This window comes from Oncorhynchus mykiss, chromosome 8 (assembly GCF_013265735.2).
Source record: "Oncorhynchus mykiss isolate Arlee chromosome 8, USDA_OmykA_1.1, whole genome shotgun sequence".
In the NCBI taxonomy this organism is placed as follows: domain Eukaryota; kingdom Metazoa; phylum Chordata; class Actinopteri; order Salmoniformes; family Salmonidae; genus Oncorhynchus; species Oncorhynchus mykiss.
In genome coordinates this window covers 88,646,038-88,669,079 of record NC_048572.1, presented here as the reverse complement: position 1 = coordinate 88,669,079, position 23,042 = coordinate 88,646,038, and the positions used below count along the sequence as shown (strand labels likewise).

At 45.7% G+C, this 23,042-nt stretch overlaps 1 protein-coding gene across 4 annotated transcripts; it reads right to left on the bottom strand.

The window, feature by feature from the left end:
• Window positions 1-1,759: 1,759 nt before the first annotated feature.
• Window positions 1,760-22,680, bottom strand: LOC110510805 (metallophosphoesterase 1). 4 transcript variants are annotated; one of them, XM_036986672.1, is made up of 9 exons: window positions 22,136-22,677; window positions 21,779-21,887; window positions 20,323-20,426; window positions 17,928-18,008; window positions 16,835-16,946; window positions 14,719-14,796; window positions 11,471-11,593; window positions 5,924-6,064; window positions 1,760-5,458 (listed from the first exon to the last, which is right to left on the bottom strand). In XM_036986672.1, exons 1-9 carry the CDS (start codon window positions 22,390-22,392, stop codon window positions 5,270-5,272), a joined length of 1,194 nt encoding a protein of 397 aa, XP_036842567.1. In that variant the 5' UTR covers window positions 22,393-22,677; the 3' UTR covers window positions 1,760-5,269. The 4 variants fall into 4 exon arrangements, with proteins under 4 accessions (XP_036842567.1, XP_036842568.1, XP_036842570.1 ...); XM_036986673.1 differs by lacking the exon at window positions 14,719-14,796 and having other exon boundaries at window positions 22,136-22,678; XM_036986675.1 differs by lacking the exon at window positions 1,760-5,458 and having other exon boundaries at window positions 5,699-6,064; window positions 22,136-22,678.
• Window positions 22,681-23,042: the final 362 nt, after the last annotated feature.

Genomic DNA, 23,042 nt, shown 5'->3' with positions numbered 1-23,042 from the left:
GTTATTAGTCCATCGCTCTTAACAACGTGTCTACCTGCCGCCAGCCTATCGGGCACTGTAATTGAACCCTATCGGGCACTGTAATTGAACCCTATCGGGCACTGTAATTGAACCCTATCGGGCACTGTAATTGAACCCTATCGGGCACTGTAATTGAACCCTATCGGGCACTGTAATTGAACCCTATCGGCACAGTAATTGAACCCTATCGACACTGTAATTGAACCCTGTCGGGCACTGTAATTGAGCCCTATCGGGCACTGTAATTGAACCCTGTCGGTAGCCTATTCCCTACATACTTTTGACCAGGGCCCATAGGGGCCCTATAGCACTACACAGGAAGTAGGCTACCATTTGGGAGCCACAGCCTTTTCCCTCCCATCTTATCCAACATTTTTTTTGGGGGGGGGGGGATTCTTCCCACAGCTTTTTTTATAATAGAAGCCCAACTTTTTTGAATGTATGTCTGAGAATCTGTACGTGTGTGAATGATGAAGATGATGATGATGGAGATCGAGTCTGTACTTGTAAAGTTGGTGTGTGTTACCTTTTATACATGGGATGTACATGTACAGGTATATATAAATATATATGTTTAATTATGTGTGTACCTAGGAGGTGTACGGTCGGTATTCATACCTGTATATGGTAAAATCTTTATACATTACAAACATGCACTGAGGGGACAAAACATTATGAACACCGGCTGACCAGGTAATACTTTAGTCTCCATTGACTGTTCAAAACATTAGGAACACCATGACACAGACTGACCAGGTAATACTGTAGTCTCCATTGACTGTTCAAAACATTAGGAACACCATGACATAGACTGACCAGGTAATACTGTAGTCTCCATTGACTGTTCAAAACATTAGGAACACCATGACATAGACTGACCAGGTAATACTGTAGTCTCCATTGACTGTTCAAAACATTAGGAACACCATGACATAGACTGACCAGGTAATACTGTAGTCTCCATTGACTGTTCAAAACATTAGGAACACCATGACACAGACTGACCAGGTAATACTGTAGTCTCCATTGACTGTTCAAAACATTAGGAACACCATGACATAGACTGACCAGGTAATACTGTAGTCTCCATTGACTGTTCAAAACATTAGGAACACCATGACACAGACTGACCAGGTAATACTGTAGTCTCCATTGACTGTTCAAAACATTAGGAACACCATGACACAGACTGACCAGGTAATACTGTAGTCTCCATTGACTGTTCAAAACATTAGGAACACCATGACATAGACTGACCAGGTAATACTGTAGTCTCCATTGACTGTTTAGACCAGGGTCCTATGGGTCCTAGTGGGTCCCAGGGTCCTAGTGTTCATTGTGTGACTATTTCCTCTAGTCAGTTATGTTGTAATTCTGCTGAGTTATAGCGTGGTCTAGGTGGAAGCAGCTGGCCCCTTTAAACACATTCGGTAAGTCACGTCATCTGTTGCTATAGATGGTGATACTTTTCATAAACAGGTCGCTATGGTTCCCATTTAACAACAACAACAACAACAACAACCTACTCGTGTGGCACTTTTCTTAACTAAATGACTGTGTCAATAAAGTAGCCGATCGCTATTTAAACCTCAGAAAACAGTTCAGGCCTAGTTAGTTCCTGGTCAACAGGTTAACTGGTTATCAACCCACCGTAACAGAAACGGGTTACTACCTCTAGATGAACTGGGTTCTTCCGCAGCGTTCTACACTCACGACAAAATTCAACCTGAACTCTAAAAACTGTTGACATAATTTCCTTTATTGGTATTTACATCAGGAATTTAAATAGATTTACATACATTTGCATACAGGAGGAGAAAAAACGTTTTTTTATTTGTTAAATAATGAAAACAACGATAATAAAAGTCCATTACCGTTGTCAGAGAGACGTGTGTCTTTAGTACATTAAATGCTGCTTGAAGACATGCACTTCTGGTATCAGTATATATAATAGAGATCAGGACCTGTTACCCACAAAGCCTCTCTGGGTAGGACTGCTGATCTAGAATCAGGTTAGTCTTTGAACAAGATTTTTTTTATTTTTTATAATAATAATATTTAACTAGGCAAGTCAGTTTAAGAACAAATTCTTATTTACAATGACGGCCGACACCGGCCAAACCCGGGACGACGCTGGGGCCAATTGTGCGCCGCCTTACGGGTCTCCAAATCACAGCCGGTTGTGATACAGCCTGGAATCTAACCGGGGTGTCTGTAGTGACGCCTCAAGCACTGAGATGCAGTGCCTTAGACCGCTGCGCCACTCGGGAGCCCCTAAAGATGACCTGGACAGGAACAGCCTGATCCTAGATCAGCACTCCTCCTCTGAGTTGCTACGGGCCACACAGAGGAAGATGGGAGACAGTGAACCTTGTACTTCCTGGTGCGAAGAGAGGAACATCTAGATGACTGACAGTGAAGTTTTCCTTCATTGTAGTTGAATGGTCCCTTTCCGAACGCCAGAACAAGGACAACGACCAGTACTCTCTGTACAAGGTGAGGGTATGAAAACACTGGCTCGGGCCTCTGGCGTTGTCAGGATAGTGGATCAGGATAGAGAACAGTGGTCAGGATAGTGTCTGTTGGTTGTCTGTTCTCTATCCTGATCCACTGTCCTGACCTCTATCTTGACCCCTGCTCTCCATCCTGACCCCTGTTCTCTGTCCTGATCCACTGTCCTGACCTCTGTTCTCTGTCCTGATCCACTGTCCTGACCTCTGTTCTCTATCCTGACCCCTGTTCTCTGTCCTGATCCACCATCCTGACCTCTGTTCTCTGTCCTGATCCACTGTCCTGACCTCTGTTCTCCATCCTGACCCCTATTCTCCACCATGACCCTGTTCTCCATCCTGACCCCTATTCTCCACCATGACCCCTGTTCTCCATCTTGACCCCTACTCTCCATCTTGACCCCTGTTCTCCATCTTGACCCCTATTCTCCATCTTGACCCCTATTCTCCATCCTGACCCCTATTCTCCATCTTGACCCCTATTCTCCATCCTGACACCTGTTCTCCATCTTGACCCCTATTCTCCATCCTGACCCCTATTCTCCATCTTGACCCCTATTCTCCATCCTGACCCCTATTCTCCATCCTGACCCCTATTCTCCATCTTGACCCCTACTCTCCATCTTGACCCCTGTTCTCCATCCTGACCCCTGTTCTCTATCCTGACCCCTATTCTCCATCCTGACCCCTATTCTCCATCTTGACCCCTGTTCTCTATCCTGAACTCTGTTCTCCATCCTGACCCCTGTTCTCTATCCTGACCCCTATTCTCCATCCTGACCCCTATTCTCCATCTTGACCCCTGTTCTCTATCCTGAACTCTGTTCTCCATCCTGACCCCTGTTCTCTATCCTGACCCCTATTCTCCATCTTGACCCCTGTTCTCCATCTTGACCCCTATTCTCCATCTTGACCCCTATTCTCCATCCTGACCCCTGTTCTCCATCCTGACCCCTGTTCTCTATCCTGACCCCTGTTCTCTATCCTGACCCCTGTTCTCTATCCTGAACTCTGTTCTCCATCCTGACCCCTGTTCTCCATCCTGACCCCTGTTCTCCATCCTGACCCCTGTTCTCTATCCTGACCCCTGTTCTCTATCCTGACCCCTGTTCTCTATCCTGAACTCTGTTCTCCATCCTGACCCCTGTTCTCCATCCTGACCCCTGTTCTCTATCCTGACCCCTGTTCTCTATCCTGACCCCTGTTCTCTATCCTGACCCCTGTTCTCTATCCTGACCCCTGACCTCTATCCTGACCCCTGTTCTCTATCCTGACCCCTGTTCTCTATCCTGAACTCTGTTCTCCATCCTGACCCCTGTTCTCTATCCTGGCCCCTGTTCTCTATCCTGACCCCTGTTCTCTATCCTGACCCCTGACCTCTATCCTGAACTCTGTTCTCCATCCTGACCCCTGTTCTCCATCCTGACCCCTGTTCTCTATCCTGACCCCTGTTCTCTATCCTGACCCCTGTTCTCCATCCTGACCCCTGTTCTCTATCCTGACCCCTGTTCTCTATCCTGACCCCTGACCTCTATCCTGAACTCTGTTCTCCATCCTGACCCCTGTTCTCTATCCTGACCCCTATTCTCTATCCTGACCCCTGTTCTCCATCCTGACCCCTGTTCTCCATCCTGACCCCTGTTCTCCATCTTGACCCCTGTTCTCTATCCTGACCCCTATTCTCCATCCTGACCCCTGACCTCTATCCTGACCCCTATTCTCCATCCTGACCCCTATTCTCCATCCTGACCCCTGTTCTCTATCCTGACCCCTGTTCTCCATCCTGACCCCTGTTCTCCATCCTGACCCCTGTTCTCCATCCTGACCCCTGTTCTCCATCCTGACCCCTATTTTCCATCCTGACCCCTATTCTCCATCTTGACCCCTGTTCTCTATCCTGACCCCTATTCTCCATCCTGACCCCTGTTCTCCATCTTGACCCCTGTTCTCCATCTTGACCCCTATTCTCCATCCTGACCCCTGTTCTCCATCTTGACCCCTATTCTCCATCCTGACCCCTATTCTCCATCTTGACCCCTATTCTCCATCCTGACCCCTATTCTCCATCCTGACCCCTTTTCTCCATCCTGACCCCTATTCTCCATCCTGACCCCTATTCTCCATCTTGACCCCTATTCTCCATCCTGACCCCTATTCTCTATCCTGAACTCTGTTCTTTGTTCTTTTTGGAATGTGGAATTTCACAGCTTTAAAGAAAGAAAAATACAGAATTTCAAAAACGTCCAAGTCTCTGTGGGGGGGGAGGGGGTCACACAGGTTCTCTCCAGGTAGAGGCTGTCCTTAACTACAGATCTAGAGTCAGATTACTTTACCTCCCAATAGGATGACCAATTTTCCTTTTGGAAGGCTACTGGGTGTGCAGGCTTTTGTTTCAGCCCTACTCTAACAAACCTGTCAGCAAACCAGCAAGACTTGGTCCTGTGTTCACATGAACATGTCAGTCAGTGCTGTGGTGGAGCACAACCCTGCAAACCCACGGCAGCCTCCCAGGGCAGGAGCACCAGCCACCCCTGCTTTAGGGGGAGGACAGCGTGGCTACGTCCCAAGTTGCGCCCTATTCCCTACGTAGTACACTACTTCTTACCAGAGCACCTATGGGGCTAACCTGGTTAAAAGTAGTGCACTTAATAGGGAATAGGGTGCCATTTGAGATGGGATGTAGCTCATATCTCACCCTGTATCATTCAGCAGTCAGGGACAACCTCTACCTGAGACCGTCAGAGAAACTTGTGTTTGCTGATTGGACAGAGGATGAGGCACCGGAAAAGGCCTCGCATCCACAGGCAGTGGACCAGAGGGAGGAGGAAGAGGAGGCTGGCTCCTGTAGAGCAGTAGAGGGCTATCACTGTACTCTCCTCTGGAAGGAAACACTTAGACAGGCCATAACCACTGGAGGAGAACGAACCCTTGGAGAGGAGAGAGAGAGGGGTGACGGAGAGAGAGAGAGGGGTGTGATGGAGGGGGGAGAGAGAGAGGGGGGTGACGGTGGGAGAAGAGAGAGGGGGGTGTGACGGTGGGAGAAGAGAGAGAGGGGTGACGGAGGGAGAAGAGAGAGAGGGGGGGTGACGGAGGGAGAAGAGAGGCAGAGGGGTGACGGAGGGAGAAGAGAGAGAGGAGGGGGTGATGGAGAGAGGTGTGACAGAGGGAGAGGAGAGGGTGATGGAGGGAGAAGAGAGAGAGGGGGGTGATGGAGGGAGAGGAGAGAGGTGATGGAGGGAGAGTAGAGGTAGAGATGTGTGTGTACATCCTGGGATTAAAGGAGATGGCTGAAGCACAAACTGGTGTGGGATCAGGCTGAGGTACCAAGGCATTATTAGAGTTGCGGTACAGTAGGTATAATTAGTTCATTTTTTTGTGAGTTAGTGACTTACCAGTATGAAACTGGGGTTGTTGCGGTTCCTCCAGTTGAAGGACGGAACACTGATCTCTGGGTACTTGTTGTCATGGAGAACCTGACAACCACTGTGGGTGTGGCCACTGAGAACCAGGCGGGGCTTAAACCACTGCAGCAGCTGGGTAGGAGGGTGAGAACCAATCAAACACTCTTGATAACCAGTTCCTGTATCTGTGTTTAGATCACCACTCTAATGAAAACCACTGCAGCAGCTGGGAAGGAGGGTGAGAACCAATCAAACACTCTTGATAACCAGTTCCTGTATCTGTGTTTAGATCAGTAGATGAAAATCTGACTTTACATTCAGAAGGTATTCAGACCCCTTCCCTTTTTCCACATTTTGTTACGTTCTAAAATAGATAAAATTATTCCCCCCCCCCTCACCAATCTACACACAATACCCCATTATGACATCACAATACCCCATAATGACATCACAATACCCCATAATGACAAAGAGAAAACAGGTTTCTAGATATTTTTGCCGGTTGTATTAAAAATAAAAAAAAATGAAAAACCTTATTTACATAAATATTCAGACCCTTTACTATGAGACTCAAAATTGAGCTCAGGTGCATCCTGTTTCCATTGATCATCCTTGAGATGTTTCTACAACTTGATTGGAGTCCACCTGGGGTAAATTCAATTGATTGGACATGATTTTGGAAAGGCACACACCTGTCTATATAAGGTCCCACTCTGACAGTGACTGTCAGAGCAAAAACCAAGCCATGAGGTCGAAGGAATTGTCCGTAGAGCTCCGAGACAGGATTGTGTCGAGGCACAGATCTGGGGAAGGGTACCAAAAAATGAACGGTCACCTTCCAATAGGACAACAATCCTAAGCACACAGCCAAGACAATGCAGGAGTGGCTTCGGGAAGAGGCTCTGTCCTTGAGTGGCCCAGCCAGAGCCCGGACTTGAACCCGATTGAACATGTCTGGAGACAGCTGAAAATAGCTGTGCAGCAACACTCCCTATCCAACCTGACAGAGCTTGAGAGGATCTGCAGAGAAGAATGGGAGGTTCATAGCTTGTAGCGTCATACCCAAGAAGACTCGAGGCTGTCGTCACTGCCAAAGGTGCTTCCACAAAGTACTGAGTAAAGGGTCTGAATACTTATGTAAATGTGATAGTTCTTAAAATAAATTTTCAAAAATGTCATTGTGGGGTATTGTGATGTCATTGTGGGGTATTGTGATGTCATTGTGGGATATTATGGTGTCATTATGGGGTATTGTGATGTCATTATGGGGTATTGTGATGTCATTATGGGGTATTGTGATGTCATTATGGGGTATTGTGTGGAGATTGATGAGGGGAAAAAACTATTTAAACCATTTTAGAATAAGGCTGTAACGTAACAACATGTGGATAAAGGGAAGGGGTCTGAATACTTTCTGAATGCTCTGTATAACCTATAGTACCGGGTGGCCCTCAACAAAATAATAATTTACTGGATAACCAAGACGCCCATAAGTAAGAGAGGTCAGAGAGAGCTGCATGATGATCAGGTAGACTAGTGGTTAGAGGCAGGTAGACTAGTGGTTAGAGGCAGGTAGACTAGTGGGGCGGCAGGTAGACTAGTGGTTAGAGGCAGGTAGACTAGTGGTTAGAGGCAGGTAGACTAGTGGTTAGAGGCAGGTAGACTAGTGGTTAGAGGCAGGTAGACTAGTGGTTAGAGGCAGGTAGACTAGTGGTTAGAGGCAGGTAGACTAGTGGGGCGGCAGGTACGATAGTGGTTACAGGCAGGTAGACTAGTGGTTAGAGGCAGGTAGACTAGTGGTTAGAGGCAGGTACGATAGTGGTTACAGGCAGGTAGACTAGTGGTTAGAGGCAGGTAGCCTAGTGGTTAGAGGCAGGTAGACTAGTGGTTAGAGGCAGGTAGCCTAGCGGTTAGAGTGTAGGGGGGGCAGGTAGTCTAGCGGTTAGAGCGTTGGGCCAGTAACCGAAAGGTTGCTGGGTTGAATCCCCAAGCTGAAAAGTAAAAATCTGTCCCTGTTCTGCCCCTGAACAAGGCAGTTAACCCACTGTTCCTAGGCCGTCATTGTAAATAAGAATTTGTTCTTAATGACTAAAAACTAAAAACATGATGACCATAGTGACTGCCAGTCTGTTCATGTTGTCATGTCATCTCCCTGACAGTTATTATTCAAAACATATTGCGCTTGAAAATAACAGCAATGGAGGTTGGCAAGAGCACACACTGATCTGGGACCAGTCTATCAGTGGTCCACGTACCCTGTGGTACCCTAGTGGGGCGACAGGGACCCTAGTGGGGCGGCAGGTAGACTAGTGGGGCGGCAGGTACCCTAATGGGGCGGCAGGTACCCTAGTGGTTAGAGGCAGGTCGCCTAGTGGGGCGGCAGGTAGCCTAGTGGTTAGAGGCAGGTAGTCTAGTGGGGCGGCAGGTAGCCTAGTTGTTAGAGGCAGGTCGCCTAGTGGGGCGGCAGGTAGCCTAGTGGTTAGAGGCAGGTAGTCTAGTGGGGCGGCAGGTAGCCTAGTGGGGCGGCAGGTAGACTAGTGGGGCGGCAGGTAGACTAGTGGGGCGGCAGGTAGCCTAGTGGTTAGAGGCAGGTCGCCTAGTGGGGCGGCAGGTACCCTAGTGGGTCGGCAGGTAGCCTAGTGGGGCGGCAGGTAGCCTAGTGGGGCGGCAGGTACCCTAGTGGGGCGGCAGGTAGCCTAGTGGGGCGGCAGGTAGCCTAGTGGGGCGGCAGGTACCCTAGTGGGGCGGCAGGTAGACTAGTGGGGCGGCAGGTAGCCTAGTGGTTAGAGGCAGGTACCCTAGTGGGGCGGCAGGTAGCCTAGCGGGGTGACAGGTAGCCTAGTGGTTAGAGGCAGGTAGCCTAGCAGTGAGACAGGTAGACTAGTGGTTAGAGGCAGGTAGACTAGTGGTTAGAGGCAGGTAGACTAGTGGGGCGGCAGGTAGCCTAGTGGTTAGAGGCAGGTAGCCTAGTGTGGCGGCAGGTAGCCTAGTGGTTAGAGGCAGGTAGCCTAGTGGGCCGGCAGGTACCCTAGTGGGGCGACAGGTAGCCTAGTGGTTAGAGGCAGGTAGCCTAGCAGTGAGGCAGGTAGACTAGTGGTTAGAGGCAGGTAGACTAGTGGGGCGGCAGGTACGATAGTGGTTACAGGCAGGTAGACTAGTGGTTAGAGGCAGGTAGACTAGTGGTTAGAGGCAGGTAGACTAGTGGCTAGAGGCAGGTAGACTAGTGGTTAGAGGCAGGTAGACTAGTGGCTAGAGGCAGGTAGACTAGTGGTTAGAGGCAGGTAGACTAGTGGTTAGAGGCAGGTAGTCTAGTGGTTAGAGGCAGGTAGACTAGTGGGGCGGCAGGTAGACTAGTGGTTAGAGGCAGGTAGACTAGTGGCTAGAGGCAGGTAGACTAGTGGTTAGAGGCAGGTAGACTAGTGGTTAGAGGCAGGTAGACTAGTGGCTAGAGGCAGGTAGACTAGTGGCTAGAGGCAGGTAGACTAGTGGTTAGAGGCAGGTAGACTAGTGGTTAGAGGCAGGTAGACTAGTGGCTAGAGGCAGGTAGACTAGTGGTTAGAGGCAGGTAGACTAGTGGCTAGAGGCAGGTAGACTAGTGGCTAGAGGCAGGTAGACTAGTGGTTAGAGGCAGGTAGACTAGTGGTTAGAGGCAGGTAGACTAGTGGTTAGAGGCAGGTAGACTAGTGGTTAGAGGCAGGTAGACTAGTGGGGCGGCAGGTAGACTAGTGGTTAGAGGCAGGTAGACTAGTGGTTAGAGGCAGGTAGACTAGTGGTTAGAGGCAGGTAGACTAGTGGTTAGAGGCAGGTAGACTAGTGGGGCGGCAGGTAGACTAGTGGTTAGAGGCAGGTAGACTAGTGGTTAGAGGCAGGTAGACTAGTGGTTAGAGGCAGGTAGACTAGTGGTTAGAGGCAGGTAGACTAGTGGTTAGAGGCAGGTAGACTAGTGGTTAGAGGCAGGTAGACTAGTGGTTAGAGGCAGGTAGACTAGTGGTTAGAGGCAGGTAGACTAGTGGGGCGGCAGGTAGACTAGTGGGGCGGCAGGTAGACTAGTGGTTAGAGGCAGGTAGACTAGTGGTTAGAGGCAGGTAGACTAGTGGTTAGAGGCAGGTAGACTAGTGGTTAGAGGCAGGTAGACTAGTGGGGCGGCAGGTACGATAGTGGTTACAGGCAGGTAGACTAGTGGTTAGAGGCAGGTAGACTAGTGGTTAGAGGCAGGTAGACTAGTGGTTAGAGGCAGGTAGACTAGTGGGGCGGCAGGTAGACTAGTGGCTAGAGGCAGGTAGCCTAGTGGTTAGAGGCAGGTAGACTAGTGGTTAGAGGCAGGTAGACTAGTGGTTAGAGGCAGGTAGACTAGTGGTTAGAGGCAGGTAGACTAGTGGTTAGAGGCAGGTAGACTAGTGGTTAGAGGCAGGTAGACTAGTGGCTAGAGGCAGGTAGACTAGTGGGGCGGCAGGTAGACTAGTGGTTAGAGGCAGGTATACTAGTGGTTAGAGGCAGGTAGACTAGTGGTTAGAGGCAGGTAGACTAGTGGTTAGAGGCAGGTAGCCTAGCGGTTAGAGTGTAGGGGGGGCAGGTAGCCTAGTGGTTAGAGGCAGGTAGACTAGTGGTTAGAGGCAGGTAGACTAGTGGGGCGGCAGGTAGACTAGTGGTTACAGGCAGGTAGACTAGTGGTTAGAGGCAGGTAGACTAGTGGTTAGAGGCAGGTAGACTAGTGGTTAGAGGCAGGTAGACTAGTGGTTAGAGGCAGGTAGACTAGTGGGGCGGCAGTTAGACTAGTGGTTAGAGGCAGGTAGACTAGTGGTTAGAGGCAGGTAGACTAGTGGTTAGAGGCAGGTAGACTAGTGGGGCGGCAGGTACGATAGTGGTTACAGGCAGGTAGCCTAGTGGTTAGAGGCAGGTAGACTAGTGGTTAGAGGCAGGTAGACTAGTGGTTAGAGGCAGGTAGACTAGTGGTTAGAGGCAGGTAGACTAGTGGTTAGAGGCAGGTAGACTAGTGGTTAGAGGCAGGTACACTAGTGGTTAGAGGCAGGTACGATAGTGGTTACAGGCAGGTAGACTAGTGGTTAGAGGCAGGTAGACTAGTGGGGCGGCAGGTACGATAGTGGTTACAGGCAGGTAGACTAGTGGTTAGAGGCAGGTAGACTAGTGGTTACAGGCAGGTAGACTAGTGGTTAGAGGCAGGTAGCCTAGCGGTTAGAGTGTAGGGGGGGCAGGTAGCCTAGCGGTTAGAGCGTTGGGCCAGTAACCGAAAGGTTGCTGGGTTGAATCCCCAAGCTGAAAAGTAAAAATCTGTCCCTGTTCTGCCCCTGAACAAGGCAGTTAACCCACTGTTCCTAGGCCGTCATTGTAAATAAGAATTTGTTCTTAATGACTAAAAACTAAAAACATGATGACCATAGTGACTGCCAGTCTGTTCATGTTGTCATGTCATCTCCCTGTCAGTTATTATTCAAAACATATTGCGCTTGAAAATAACAGCAATGGAGGTTGGCAAGAGCACACACTGATCTGGGACCAGTCTATCAGTGGTCCACGTACCCTGTGAGAGGCCTCCTGAGACAGCACGTCGTACTTCTCTCTGAACAGCAGGTGGCGCTCTTCAGGAGGAGCAGCATCCCGACCCGTACAGCCCGCATCACTCACCCGGTAAAGAGGGTAATGCTGAGGGAGAAACAGACAGGAAAAGCTGTTGAATACCTGGCTTCCCAACAGGTACATGAAATAGTACAGAAAAATACAAAAGACAATGTCACAAGTTCCAGATACATTTGAAAATTTGAAACAACTGCAGCTATAACGAACAGTGTCGTCAACCAGCGTCTTAAAAGCAGGACACTAACTCTCCTCACTTTATCTCTTGAAGAATGAAGAGGCATAGATGACATGGAGACGGGGGTTTGGCGACGAGTATGAAGCGAGGGCCAGCCAACGAGAGCGTACAGGTCGCAGTGGTGGGTAGTATATGGGGCTTTGGTGATAAAACGGATGGCACTGTGATAGACTGCATCCAGTTTGTTGAGTAGGATATTGGAGGCTATTTTGTAAATGACATCGCCGAAGTCGAGGATTGGTAGGATGGTCAGTTTCACAAGGGTATGTTTGGCAGCATGAGTGAAGGATGCTTTGTTGCGAAATAGGAAGCCAATTCTAGATTTAACTTTGGATTGGAGATGTTTGATGTGGGTCTGGAAGGAGAGTTTACAGTCTAACCAGACACCTAGGTATTTGTAGTTGTCCACGTATTCTAAGTCAGAGCCGTCCAGAGTAGTGATGTTGGACAGGCTAGCAGGTGCAGGCCGCGATCGGTTGAAGAGAATGCATTTAGTTTTACTTGTATTTAAGAGCAATTGGAGGCCACGGAAGGAGAGTTGTATGGCATTGAAGCTTGCCTGGAGGGTTGTTAACACAGTGTCCAAAGAAGGGCCAGAATGGTGTCGTCTGCATAGAGGTGGATCAGAGACTCACCAGCAGCAAGAGCAACATAATTGATGTATACAGAGAAGAGAGTCGGTCCAAGAATTGAACCCTGTGGCACCCCCATAAAGACAGCCAGAGGTCTGGACAACAGACCCTCCGATTTGACACACTGAACTCTATCAGAGAAGTAGTTGGTGAACCAGGCGAGGCAATCATTTGAGAAACCAAGGCTGTCGAGTCTGCCGATGAGGATGTGGTGAATGACAGAGTCGAAAGCCTTGGCCAGATCAATGAATACGGCTGCACAGTAATGTTTCTTATCGATGGCGGTTAAGATATCGTTTAGGACCTTGACTTAATAGTGTAGTGGTTATTACTATGTAACAGTGTAGTGGTTGTTACTATGTAACAGTGTAGTGGTTGTTACTATGTAACAGTGTAGTGGTTGTTACTATGTAACAGTGTAATGGGGGTATTACTATGTAACAGTGTAGTGGTTGTTACTATGTAACAGTGTAGTGGTTATTACTATGTAACAGTGTAGTGGTTATTACTATGTAACAGTGTAGTGGTTATTACTATGTAACAGTGTAGTGGTTGTTACTATGTAACAGTGTAGTGGGGGTATTACTATGTAACAGTGTAGTGGTTGTTACTATGTAACGGTGTAGTGGTTATTACTATGTAACAGTGTAATGGGGGTATTACTATGTAACAGTGTAGTGGTTGTTACTATGTAACAGTGTAGTGGTCATTACTATGTAACAGTGTAGTGGTTATTACTATGTAACAGTGTAATGGGGGTATTACTATGTAACAGTGTAGTGGTTGTTACTATGTAACAGTGTAGTGGTTACTACTATGTAACAGTGTAGTGGTTATTACTATGTAACAGTGTAGTGGTTGTTACTATGTACTATGTAACAGTGTAGTGGTTGTTACTATGTAACAGTGTGGTGGTTATTACTATGTAACAGTGTAGTGGTTGTAACTATGTAACAGTGTAGTGGTTGTTACTATGTAACAGTGTAGTGGTTATTACTATGTAACAGGGGTTGTTACTATGTAACAGTGTAGTGGTTATTACTATGTAACAGTGTAGTGGTTGTTACTATGTAACAGTGTAGTGGTTGTTACTATGTAACAGTGTAGTGGTTATTACTATGTAACAGTGTAGTGGTTGTTACTATGTAATGGTGTAGGGGTTGTTACTATGTAACAGTGTAGTGGTTATTACTATGTAACAGTGTAGTGGTTATTACTATGTAACAGTGTAGTGGTTATTACTATGTAACAGTGTAGTGGTTATTACTATGTAACAGTGTAGTGGTTATTACTATGTAACAGTGTAGTGGTTGTTACTATGTAACAGTGTAGTGGTTGTTACTATGTAACAGTGTAGTGGTTATTACTATGTAACAGTGTAGTGGTTGTTACTATGTAACAGTGTGGTGGTTGTTACTATGTAACAGTGTAGTGGTTATTACTATGTAACAGTGTAATGGGGTTGTTACTATGTAACAGTGTGGTGGTTGTTACTATGTAACAGTGTGGTGGTTGTTACTATGTAGTGGTTGTTACTATGTAACAGTGTAGTGGTTGTTACTATGTAATGGTGTAGGGGTTGTTACTATGTAACAGTGTAGTGGTTGTTACTATGTAACAGTGTAGTGGTTGTTACTATGTAACAGTGTAGTGGTTATTACTATGTAACAGTGTAGTGGTTGTTACTATGTAACAGTGTAGTGGTTATTACTATGTAACAGTGTAGTGGTTGTTACTATGTAACAGTGTAGTGGTTATTACTATGTAGTGGTTGTTACTATGTAACAGTGTAGTGGTTGTTACTATGTAATGGTGTAGGGGTTGTTACTATGTAACAGTGTAGTGGTTGTTACTATGTAACAGTGTAGTGGTTGTTACTATGTAACAGTGTAGTGGTTAACACTACTGATACAAACTATATTATGTGTAAGTATTTCATTTTCATTGTTACTATGTAACAGTGTAGTGGTTATTACTATGTAACAGTGTGGTGGTTGTTACTATGTAACAGTGTAGTGGTTGTTACTATGTAATAGTGTAGTGGTTGTTACTATGTAACAGTGTAGTGGTTATTACTATGTAACGGTGTAGTGGTTGTTACTATGTAACAGTATAGTGGTTGTTACTATGTAACAGTGTAGTGGTTGTTACTATGTAACAGTGTAGTGGTTGTTACTATGTAACAGTGTAGTGGTTGTTACTATGTAACAGTGTAGTGGTTGTTACTATGTAACAGTGTAGTGGTTGTTACTATGTAACAGTGTAGTGGTTGTTACTATGTAACAGTGTAGTGGTTGTTACTATGTAATAAAGATTGTATCTACCTGCAGGATGATAGGTGTTGTAGAAGGATAGGTCCACGCGTCTTGGCAGTATTCTCTTATAATTCTGGACTCAGAATTCTGGCAGATAACAAAACATTAAAGTGAAACAGAGGAGAGCAGCATTGTGGTACATACAGTTGCAATATACACACTGTTTTATCGCGCGTGCAATATTTTCCAAGGCCCTTCTCCCCCGATTGCTTAGTTTTTCCGGGCAGCCAGCTCTAGGAAGAGTCTTGGTGGTTCCAAACTTCCTCCATTTAAGAATGATGGAGGTCACTGTGTTCTTGGGGACCTTCAATGCCGCAGACATTTTTTGGTACCCTTCCCCAGATCTGTGCCTCGACACAATCCTGTCTCTGAGCTCTACGGACAATTCCTTCGACCTCATGGCTTGGTTTTTGCTCTGACATGCACTGTCAACTGTGGGACCTTATATAGACAGGTGTGTGCCTTTCCAAATCATGTCCAATCAATTGAATTTACCACAGGGGGACTCCAATCAAGCTGTAGAAACATCAAGGATGATCAATGGAAACAGGATGCACCTGTGCTCAATTTCGAGTCTCATAGCACTTTCATGTACTTTATGTACATAAAGTATTTCAGTTTCTAATTTTGAATAAATTAGGAAAACCTGTTTTCTCTTTGTCATGATGGGGTATTGTGTGTAGATTTAAGAAAAACATTTTTAAAATCCATTTTAGAATAAGGCTGTAATGTAATTATGAGTTAAACAGTATGTAAACATTAAAGTGGCCAGTGATTCCAGGTCTATGTGTATTGGGCAGCATCCTCTAAGGTGCAGGGTTGAGTAACCGGGTGGTGCAGTCTCTAAGGTGCAGGGTTGAGTAACCGGGTTGTAGCCGGCTAGTGATGGCCATTTAACAGTCTGATGGCCTTGAGATAGAAGCTGTTTTCAGTCTCTCTGTCCCAGCTCGGGGTGAACAGGACGTGGCTCGGGTGGTTGATGTCCTTGATTATCTTTTCAGCCTTCCTGTGACATCGGGTGGTGTAGGTATCCTGGAGGGCAGGTAGTTTGTCCCCGGTGATGCGTTGGAGAGACCTCACCACCCTCTGGAGAGCCCTGCGGTTGCGGGTGGTGCAGTTGCAGTACCAGGCGGTGAAGAACCTCACCTTCTCCCTGTAGGCCGTCTCGTCATTGTTGGTAATCAAGCCTACCACTGTTGTGTCGTCTGCAAACTTGATGATTGAGTTGGAGGCGTGCATGGCCATGCAGTCATGGGTGAACAGGGAGTACAGGAGAGGGCTGAGAACGCTTCCTTGTGGGGCCCCAGTGTTGAGGATCAGCGAAGTGGAGATGTTACCTACCCTCACCACCTGGGGGCGGCCTGTCAGGAAGTCCAGTGCCCAGTTGCACAGGGCGGGGTCGAGACCCAGGGTCTTGAGCTTGATGACGAGTTTGGAGGGTACTATGGTGTTGAATGCTGAGCTGTAGTCAACGAACAGCATTCTCACATAGGTATTCCTCTTGTCCAGATGGGATAGGGCAGTGTGCCGCGTGATGACGATTGCATCGTCAGTGGACCTATTGGGGCGGTAAACAAATTGAAGTGGGTCTAGGGTGTCAGGTAGGGTGGAGGTGATATGATCCTTGACTAGTCTCTCGGAGCACTTCATGATGACAGAAGTGAGTGCTACACTCTATGTACATAAGTCATTTAGTTCAGTTATCTTTTATTTCTTGGTTCTTCAGTTATCTTTGCCCCCCCCCCCCCCCCCACCTTTCTTCTTACCAGAGAGTTCATTGTTCCTGTCTGCGATGTACTAAGATCCCAGCTGGCTGTTTGGATAGGGACAGTATGTCCAGAGAGAGCCATGCTCTCATGAAACAGAGTATGTTACAATCCCCGATGTCTCTCTGGAAGGAGATCCTCGCCCTGAGCTTGTCTACTTCTTGGAGCGGACTCTGGAATAAGTTAAATTTCCCTGAGGGGGTACGAACAAAGGATCCACTTCAGGAAAATCGTAACGAATCAGACTCCAGCTTTAACTCCTTTAAATGTCTGAGTTGTAGAGGGCACTCACTGAGAACAGTTTAGGTCCCTGGGTGTGTTTGTGGGTATGGGTGTGTGTGGGTGGGTAGAAGACCCACCTGTAGTAGTGAACAGTTGAGGTCCCTGGACAGTGTGTGAAGCTGTTTCTCCACTGATTGGCAGATAGGACAACCGTCACCATGCAACGCCACGCTGTTGACCAACAGAAAGCTAGAGAAAAAAACAACGAGAGACACAAACCTGTTCACCAGCAGAGTGACAACACCTTAGGGTTCATACCGTAGCGAGACAATACCTTAGGGTTCATACCGTAGAGAGAGAGACAACACCTTAGGGTTCATACAGTAGAGAGACAACACCTTAGGGTTCATACAGTAGCAAGCGAGACAGAGATAAGAGAGACAGGGTAGAGATGATAGTGGGGATGGAGAGAGAAAGAGACAGAGGGAGAGTGAGAGAGAAGGGAGCAAGCGAGACAGAGAAAAGAGAGACAGGGTAGAGATGATAGAGTGGGGATGGAGAGAGAAAGAGACAGGGGGAAAGAGAGGAAGAGAGAGGGGAACAAGCGAGACAGATAAGGGAGACAGGGTAGAGATGATAGAGTGGGATGGAGAGAGAAAGAGACAGAGGGAGAGTGAGAGAGAAGGGAGCAAGCGAGACAGAGAAAAGAGAGACAGGGTAGAGATGATAGAGTGGGGATGGAGAGAGAAAGAGACAGGGGGAAAGAGAGGAAGAGAGAGGGGAACAAGCGAGACAGAGATAAGGGAGACAGGGTAGAGATGATAGAGTGGGGATGGAAAGAAAGAGACGGAGATAAGGGAAACAGGGTAGAGATGATAGAGTGGGGATGGAGAGAGAAAGACAGAGATAAGAGAGACATGGTAGAGATGATAGAGTGGGGATGGAGAGAGAAAGAGACAGGGGGAAAGAGAGGAAGAGAGAGGGGAACAAGCGAGACAGAGATAAGGGAGACAGGGTAGAGATGATAGAGTGGGGATGGAAAGAAAGAGACGGAGATAAGGGAAACAGGGTAGAGATGATAGAGTGGGGATGGAGAGAGAAAGACAGAGATAAGAGAGACATGGTAGAGATGATAGAGTGGGGATGGAGAGAGAAAGAGACAGGGTAGAGATGATAGAGTGGGGATGGAGAGAGATTTACATAAGGAGGTCAAACAGCGCAGTGACTTACTTCACTCCTTTCTTGGTGACCATTCTGGTGGAGGTGGTATTGAAGGCCTTCTCAAAGCGTTGTAACTTGAACCAGTCCATTCTTCAGGAGGACAAAGAACCAAGCCAGTTAGACTTCAGTCCAAGTCCAAACTGCTGTGTGGATTATTTGTGAGACTTTATGGGCTTCTTTTAATCTCGTTAACAGTTTGACTCAATTCATCATTTATCACGAATGTTCACGTAACAGAGAGGTTACCATACCGGAATGTTCACGTAACAGAGAGGTTACCGTACCGGAATGTTCACGTAACAGAGAGGTTACCATACTGGAATGTTCACGTAACAGAGAGGTTACCGTACCGAAATGTTCACGTAACAGAGAGGTTACCGTACCGTAATGTTCACGTAACAGAGAGGTTACCGTACCATAATGTTCACGTAACAGAGAGGTTACCGTACGGTACTAGAATGTTCACGTAACAGAGAGGTTACCATACCGGAATGTTCACGTAACAGAGAGGTTACCATACCGGAATGTTCACGTAACAGAGAGGTTACCATACCGGAATGTTCACGTAACAGAGAGGTTACCGTACCAGAATGTTCACGTAACAGAGAGGTTACCGTACCGGAATGTTCACGTAACAGAGAGGTTACCGTACCGGAATGTTCACGTAACAAAGAGGTTACCGTACAGTACTAGAATGTTCACGTAACAGAGAGGTTACCATACCGGAATGTTCACGTAACAGAGAGGTTACCGTACCGGAATGTTCACGTAACAGAGAGGTTACCGTACGGTACTAGAATGTTCACGTAACAGAGAGGTTACCGTACGGTACTAGAATGTACAATACATCAGTATTGATTCTACAGTATAATGTGCCATCAGTCTAAATTCTACAGTATAATGTGCCATCAGTATAGATTCTACAGTATAATGTGCCATCAGTATAGATTCTACAGTATAATGTGCCATCAGTATAGATTCTACAGTATAATGTGCCATCAGTGTAGATTCTACAGTATAATGTGCCCTCAGTATAGATTCTACAGTATAATGTGCCATCAGTCTAGATTATACAGTATAATGTGCCATCAGTCTAGATTCTACAGTATAATGTGCCATCAGTCTAGATTCTACAGTATAATGTGCCATCAGTCTAGATTCTACAGTATAATGTGCCATCAGTCTAGATTCTACAGTGTAATGCGCCATCAGTCTAGATTCTACAGTATAATGTGCCATCAGTCTAGATTATACAGTATAATGTGCCATCAGTATTGATTCTACAGTATAATGTGCCATCAGTCTAGATTCTACAGTATAATGTGCCATCAGTCTAGATTATACAGTATAATGTGCCATCAGTATTGATTCTACAGCATAATGTGCCATCAGTATAGATTCTACAGTATAATGTGCCATCAGTATAGATTCTACAGTATAATGTGCCATCAGTATTGATTCTACAGTATAATGTGCCATCAGTCTAAATTCTACAGTATAATGTGCCATCAGTATAGATTCTACAGTATAATGTGCCATCAGTATCGATTCTACAGTATAATGTGCCATCAGTATACATTATACAGTATAATGTGCCATCAGTCTAAATTCTACAGTATAATGTGCCATCAGTCTAGATTCTACAGTATAATGTGCCATCAGTATAGATTATACAGTATAATGTGCCATCAGTATAGATTATACAGTATAATGTGCCATCAGTATTGATTCTACAGTATAATGTGCCATCAGTCTAGATTCTACAGTATAATGTGCCATCAGTCTAAATTCTACAGTATAATGTGCCATCAGTATAGATTCTACAGTATAATGTGCCATCAGTATCGATTCTACAGTATAATGTGCCATCAGTATACATTATACAGTATAATGTGCCATCAGTCTAAATTCTACAGTATAATGTGCCATCAGTCTAGATTCTACAGTATAATGTGCCATCAGTATAGATTATACAGTATAATGTGCCATCAGTATAGATTATACAGTATAATGTGCCATCAGTATTGATTCTACAGTATAATGTGCCATCAGTCTAGATTCTACAGTATAATGTGCCATCAGTCTAGATTATACAGTATAATGTGCCATCAGTATTGATTCTACAGCATAATGTGCCATCAGTATAGATTCTACAGTATAATGTGCCATCAGTATAGATTCTACAGTATAATGTGCCATCAGTATTGATTCTACAGTATAATGTGCCATCAGTCTAAATTCTACAGTATAATGTGCCATCAGTATAGATTATACAGTATAATGTGCCATCAGTATAGATTCTACAGTATAATGTGCCATCAGTCTAAATTCTACAGTATAATGTGCCATCAGTCTAAATTCTACAGTATAATGTGCCATCAGTTCATGGTGGATGTTCACCTACTCGTAGTGGAAGCCGATGTCGTGGTTTCCAACCAGAACTACCAGCTCTGTGTCACTGGGATGTCTAAACATCTTCTGGAAACGACAGACATCATCCTCCCAGTTCTGTTAGATGGGGAAATAAAACCCATGGTACAGTTGAAGTTGGGAAGTTTACATTCACCTTAGCCAAATAAATTTCAACTCAGTTTTTCACAATTCCTGACATTTAAAGTAAAAATTCCCTGTCTTAGGTCAGTTAGGATCACCACTTTATTTTAAGAATGTGAAATGTCAGAATAATAGTAGAGAGAATGATTTATTTCAGCTTTTATTTCTTTCATCACATTCCCAGTGGGTCAGAAGTTTACATACACTCAATTAGTATTTGGTAGCATTGCCTTTAAATTGTTTAACTTTGGTCAAACATTTTGGGTAGCCTTCCACAATCTTCCCACAACAAGTTGGGTGAATCTTTGTCCCCATGTGCAGTTGCAAACCGTAGTCTGGCTTTTTTTATGGTGGTTTTGGAGCAGTGGCTTCTTCCTTGCTGAACGGCCTTTCAGGTTATGTCGATATAGGACTTGTTTGACTGTGGATATAGATACTTTTGTACCTGTTTCCTCCAGCATCTTCACAAGGTTGATTTGCACCAAAGTACGTTCATCTCTAGGAGACAGAATGCGTCTCCTTCCTGAGCGGTATTACGGCTGTGTGGTCCCATGGTGTTTATACTTGCGTACTATTGTTTGTACAGATGAACGTGGTACCTTCAGGCGTTTGGAAATTGCTCCCAAGGATGAACCAGACTTGGAGGTCTACAATTATTTTTCTGAAGTCTTGGCTGATTTCTTTTGATTTTCCCATTATGTCAAGCAAAGAGGCACTGAGTTTGAAGGTAGGCCTTGAAATACATCCACAGGTACACCTCCAATTGACTCAAATGATGTCAATTAGCCTATCAGAAGCTTCTAAAGCCATGACGTCAATTTCTGGAATTTTCCAAGCTGTTTAAAGGCACAGTCAACTTAGTGTATGTAAACTTCTGACCCATTGGAAATGTGATACAGTGAATTATAAGTGAAATAATCTGTCTGTAAACAATTGTTGGTCAAATTAATTGTGTCATGCACAAAGTAGATGTTCTAACCGACTTGCCAAAACTATCATTTGTTAACAAGAAATTTGTGGAGTGGTTGAAAAACAAGTTTTAATGACTCCAACCTAAGTGTATGTAAACTTCTGACTTCAACTGTACATACATATATATATATATGAATACATGTTGTAGAATAGAGTAGAACAATAGTTATAAATACAGCAGATATATACACCATTACAGAAACACTATTACAGATACATGTAATAGTGTTTCTGACCGAAATTCTGACCCCCCCCCCCCCCCCCCCCCCCCCCACACACACACACCACCAAATTCACTGCAGTAGACCTACAAGGTGCTTGTTATGGCTACATACCTTCGGAGAGCTCCATTTCCCCTCATCGAACACATCCCCCAGTATAAAGACGACCTCAGGTCGGAGCAGGGCCAGGGCGGTCTGGAAAGCTCGTTCCATCTGCCATTCCCTGGGTTGCACAGAGACAGACCTCACATCCGTCAATCATCCGTCAGCTCAGCGCACCATGCATTACCCTTGCCTGTTGTTATTGCTGACGACTGAACTGCTCTAATCTGCTTAGAGACAGTGTGGATATAGGCTGACACCGAGCGTCATGCGTTCCCTAGAAACTATGCAAAACATACTTTTTTGTTGTTGTTGTTTCACAATCAAATAAAATGCATAATAACATATAGATTTACGAGGATGAATTACCTTCGCAGTTTGTCGAACCAGTGCCCTCCGACAGCGCCGAGGAGGTGCGTGTCTGACAGCACCATAGCGCGGAGAACCTCGGGCTCTGGTTGGCCGTCTGCGCTCCTCTCACTCGCCGGGGCACCATGGTCGATCCCAGGCCAACCGCACTGTAATATCGCGGCGTAATAAATCAGATACTCACAGAATATGAAAACGCTGCAAACCGCTCCGAACAGGACAATAACAGCGCTGCATGCGACGCTCAAACACGACATGATATATCTATTGTTGTTTTCAGATGACCTGCAATAGAGGCGCACTGATGGAGCCGCGCTTCACCAGGCATCGTCTTTTTTATTATTATCCTCAAACCTAAATATCAATGCCTGCGTGACGTTCTCATCGCATTGTGCAAAATGTAATATAAATACCGTATAGGCCTATAATAATAATAATATTTTTTTTTAAATTCAAAGATCCGACCGCGGCGGATAGCCGTATCTCCTCCAATCAAGCGGTCGATTGGTGAGCGGTTGAGTTCTGGGGGGGCGCTTTTTAGAGGGTATATTTTCGCCACTTCCGGGGACATAATTGATGGGAGACTATGTGGATTCTGCGGTCTTTTAAATGGCATTATCACCAGGGCTCATTCAGTAATATAGTTTCTTATGTAATGCCTGAGGATGTGTTTCCCCGGAATTTACATCACACTGGTCTAATGGTCACAACGACTCCTTGACAGTAGGATAATAATAATTATAAACTAATAATTATAAACCCAGGGTCGTTACAATAATATAGTTCACACATACTTCAGTTCATTTTTGGTCAATAAGGTCAATACACAAAGGTTTTGAGTTAAACACACTGAGGCCGTTTACTGTGCAGGCCAATGATACGGTCTGGTGTAAACTGTATAGTCAAT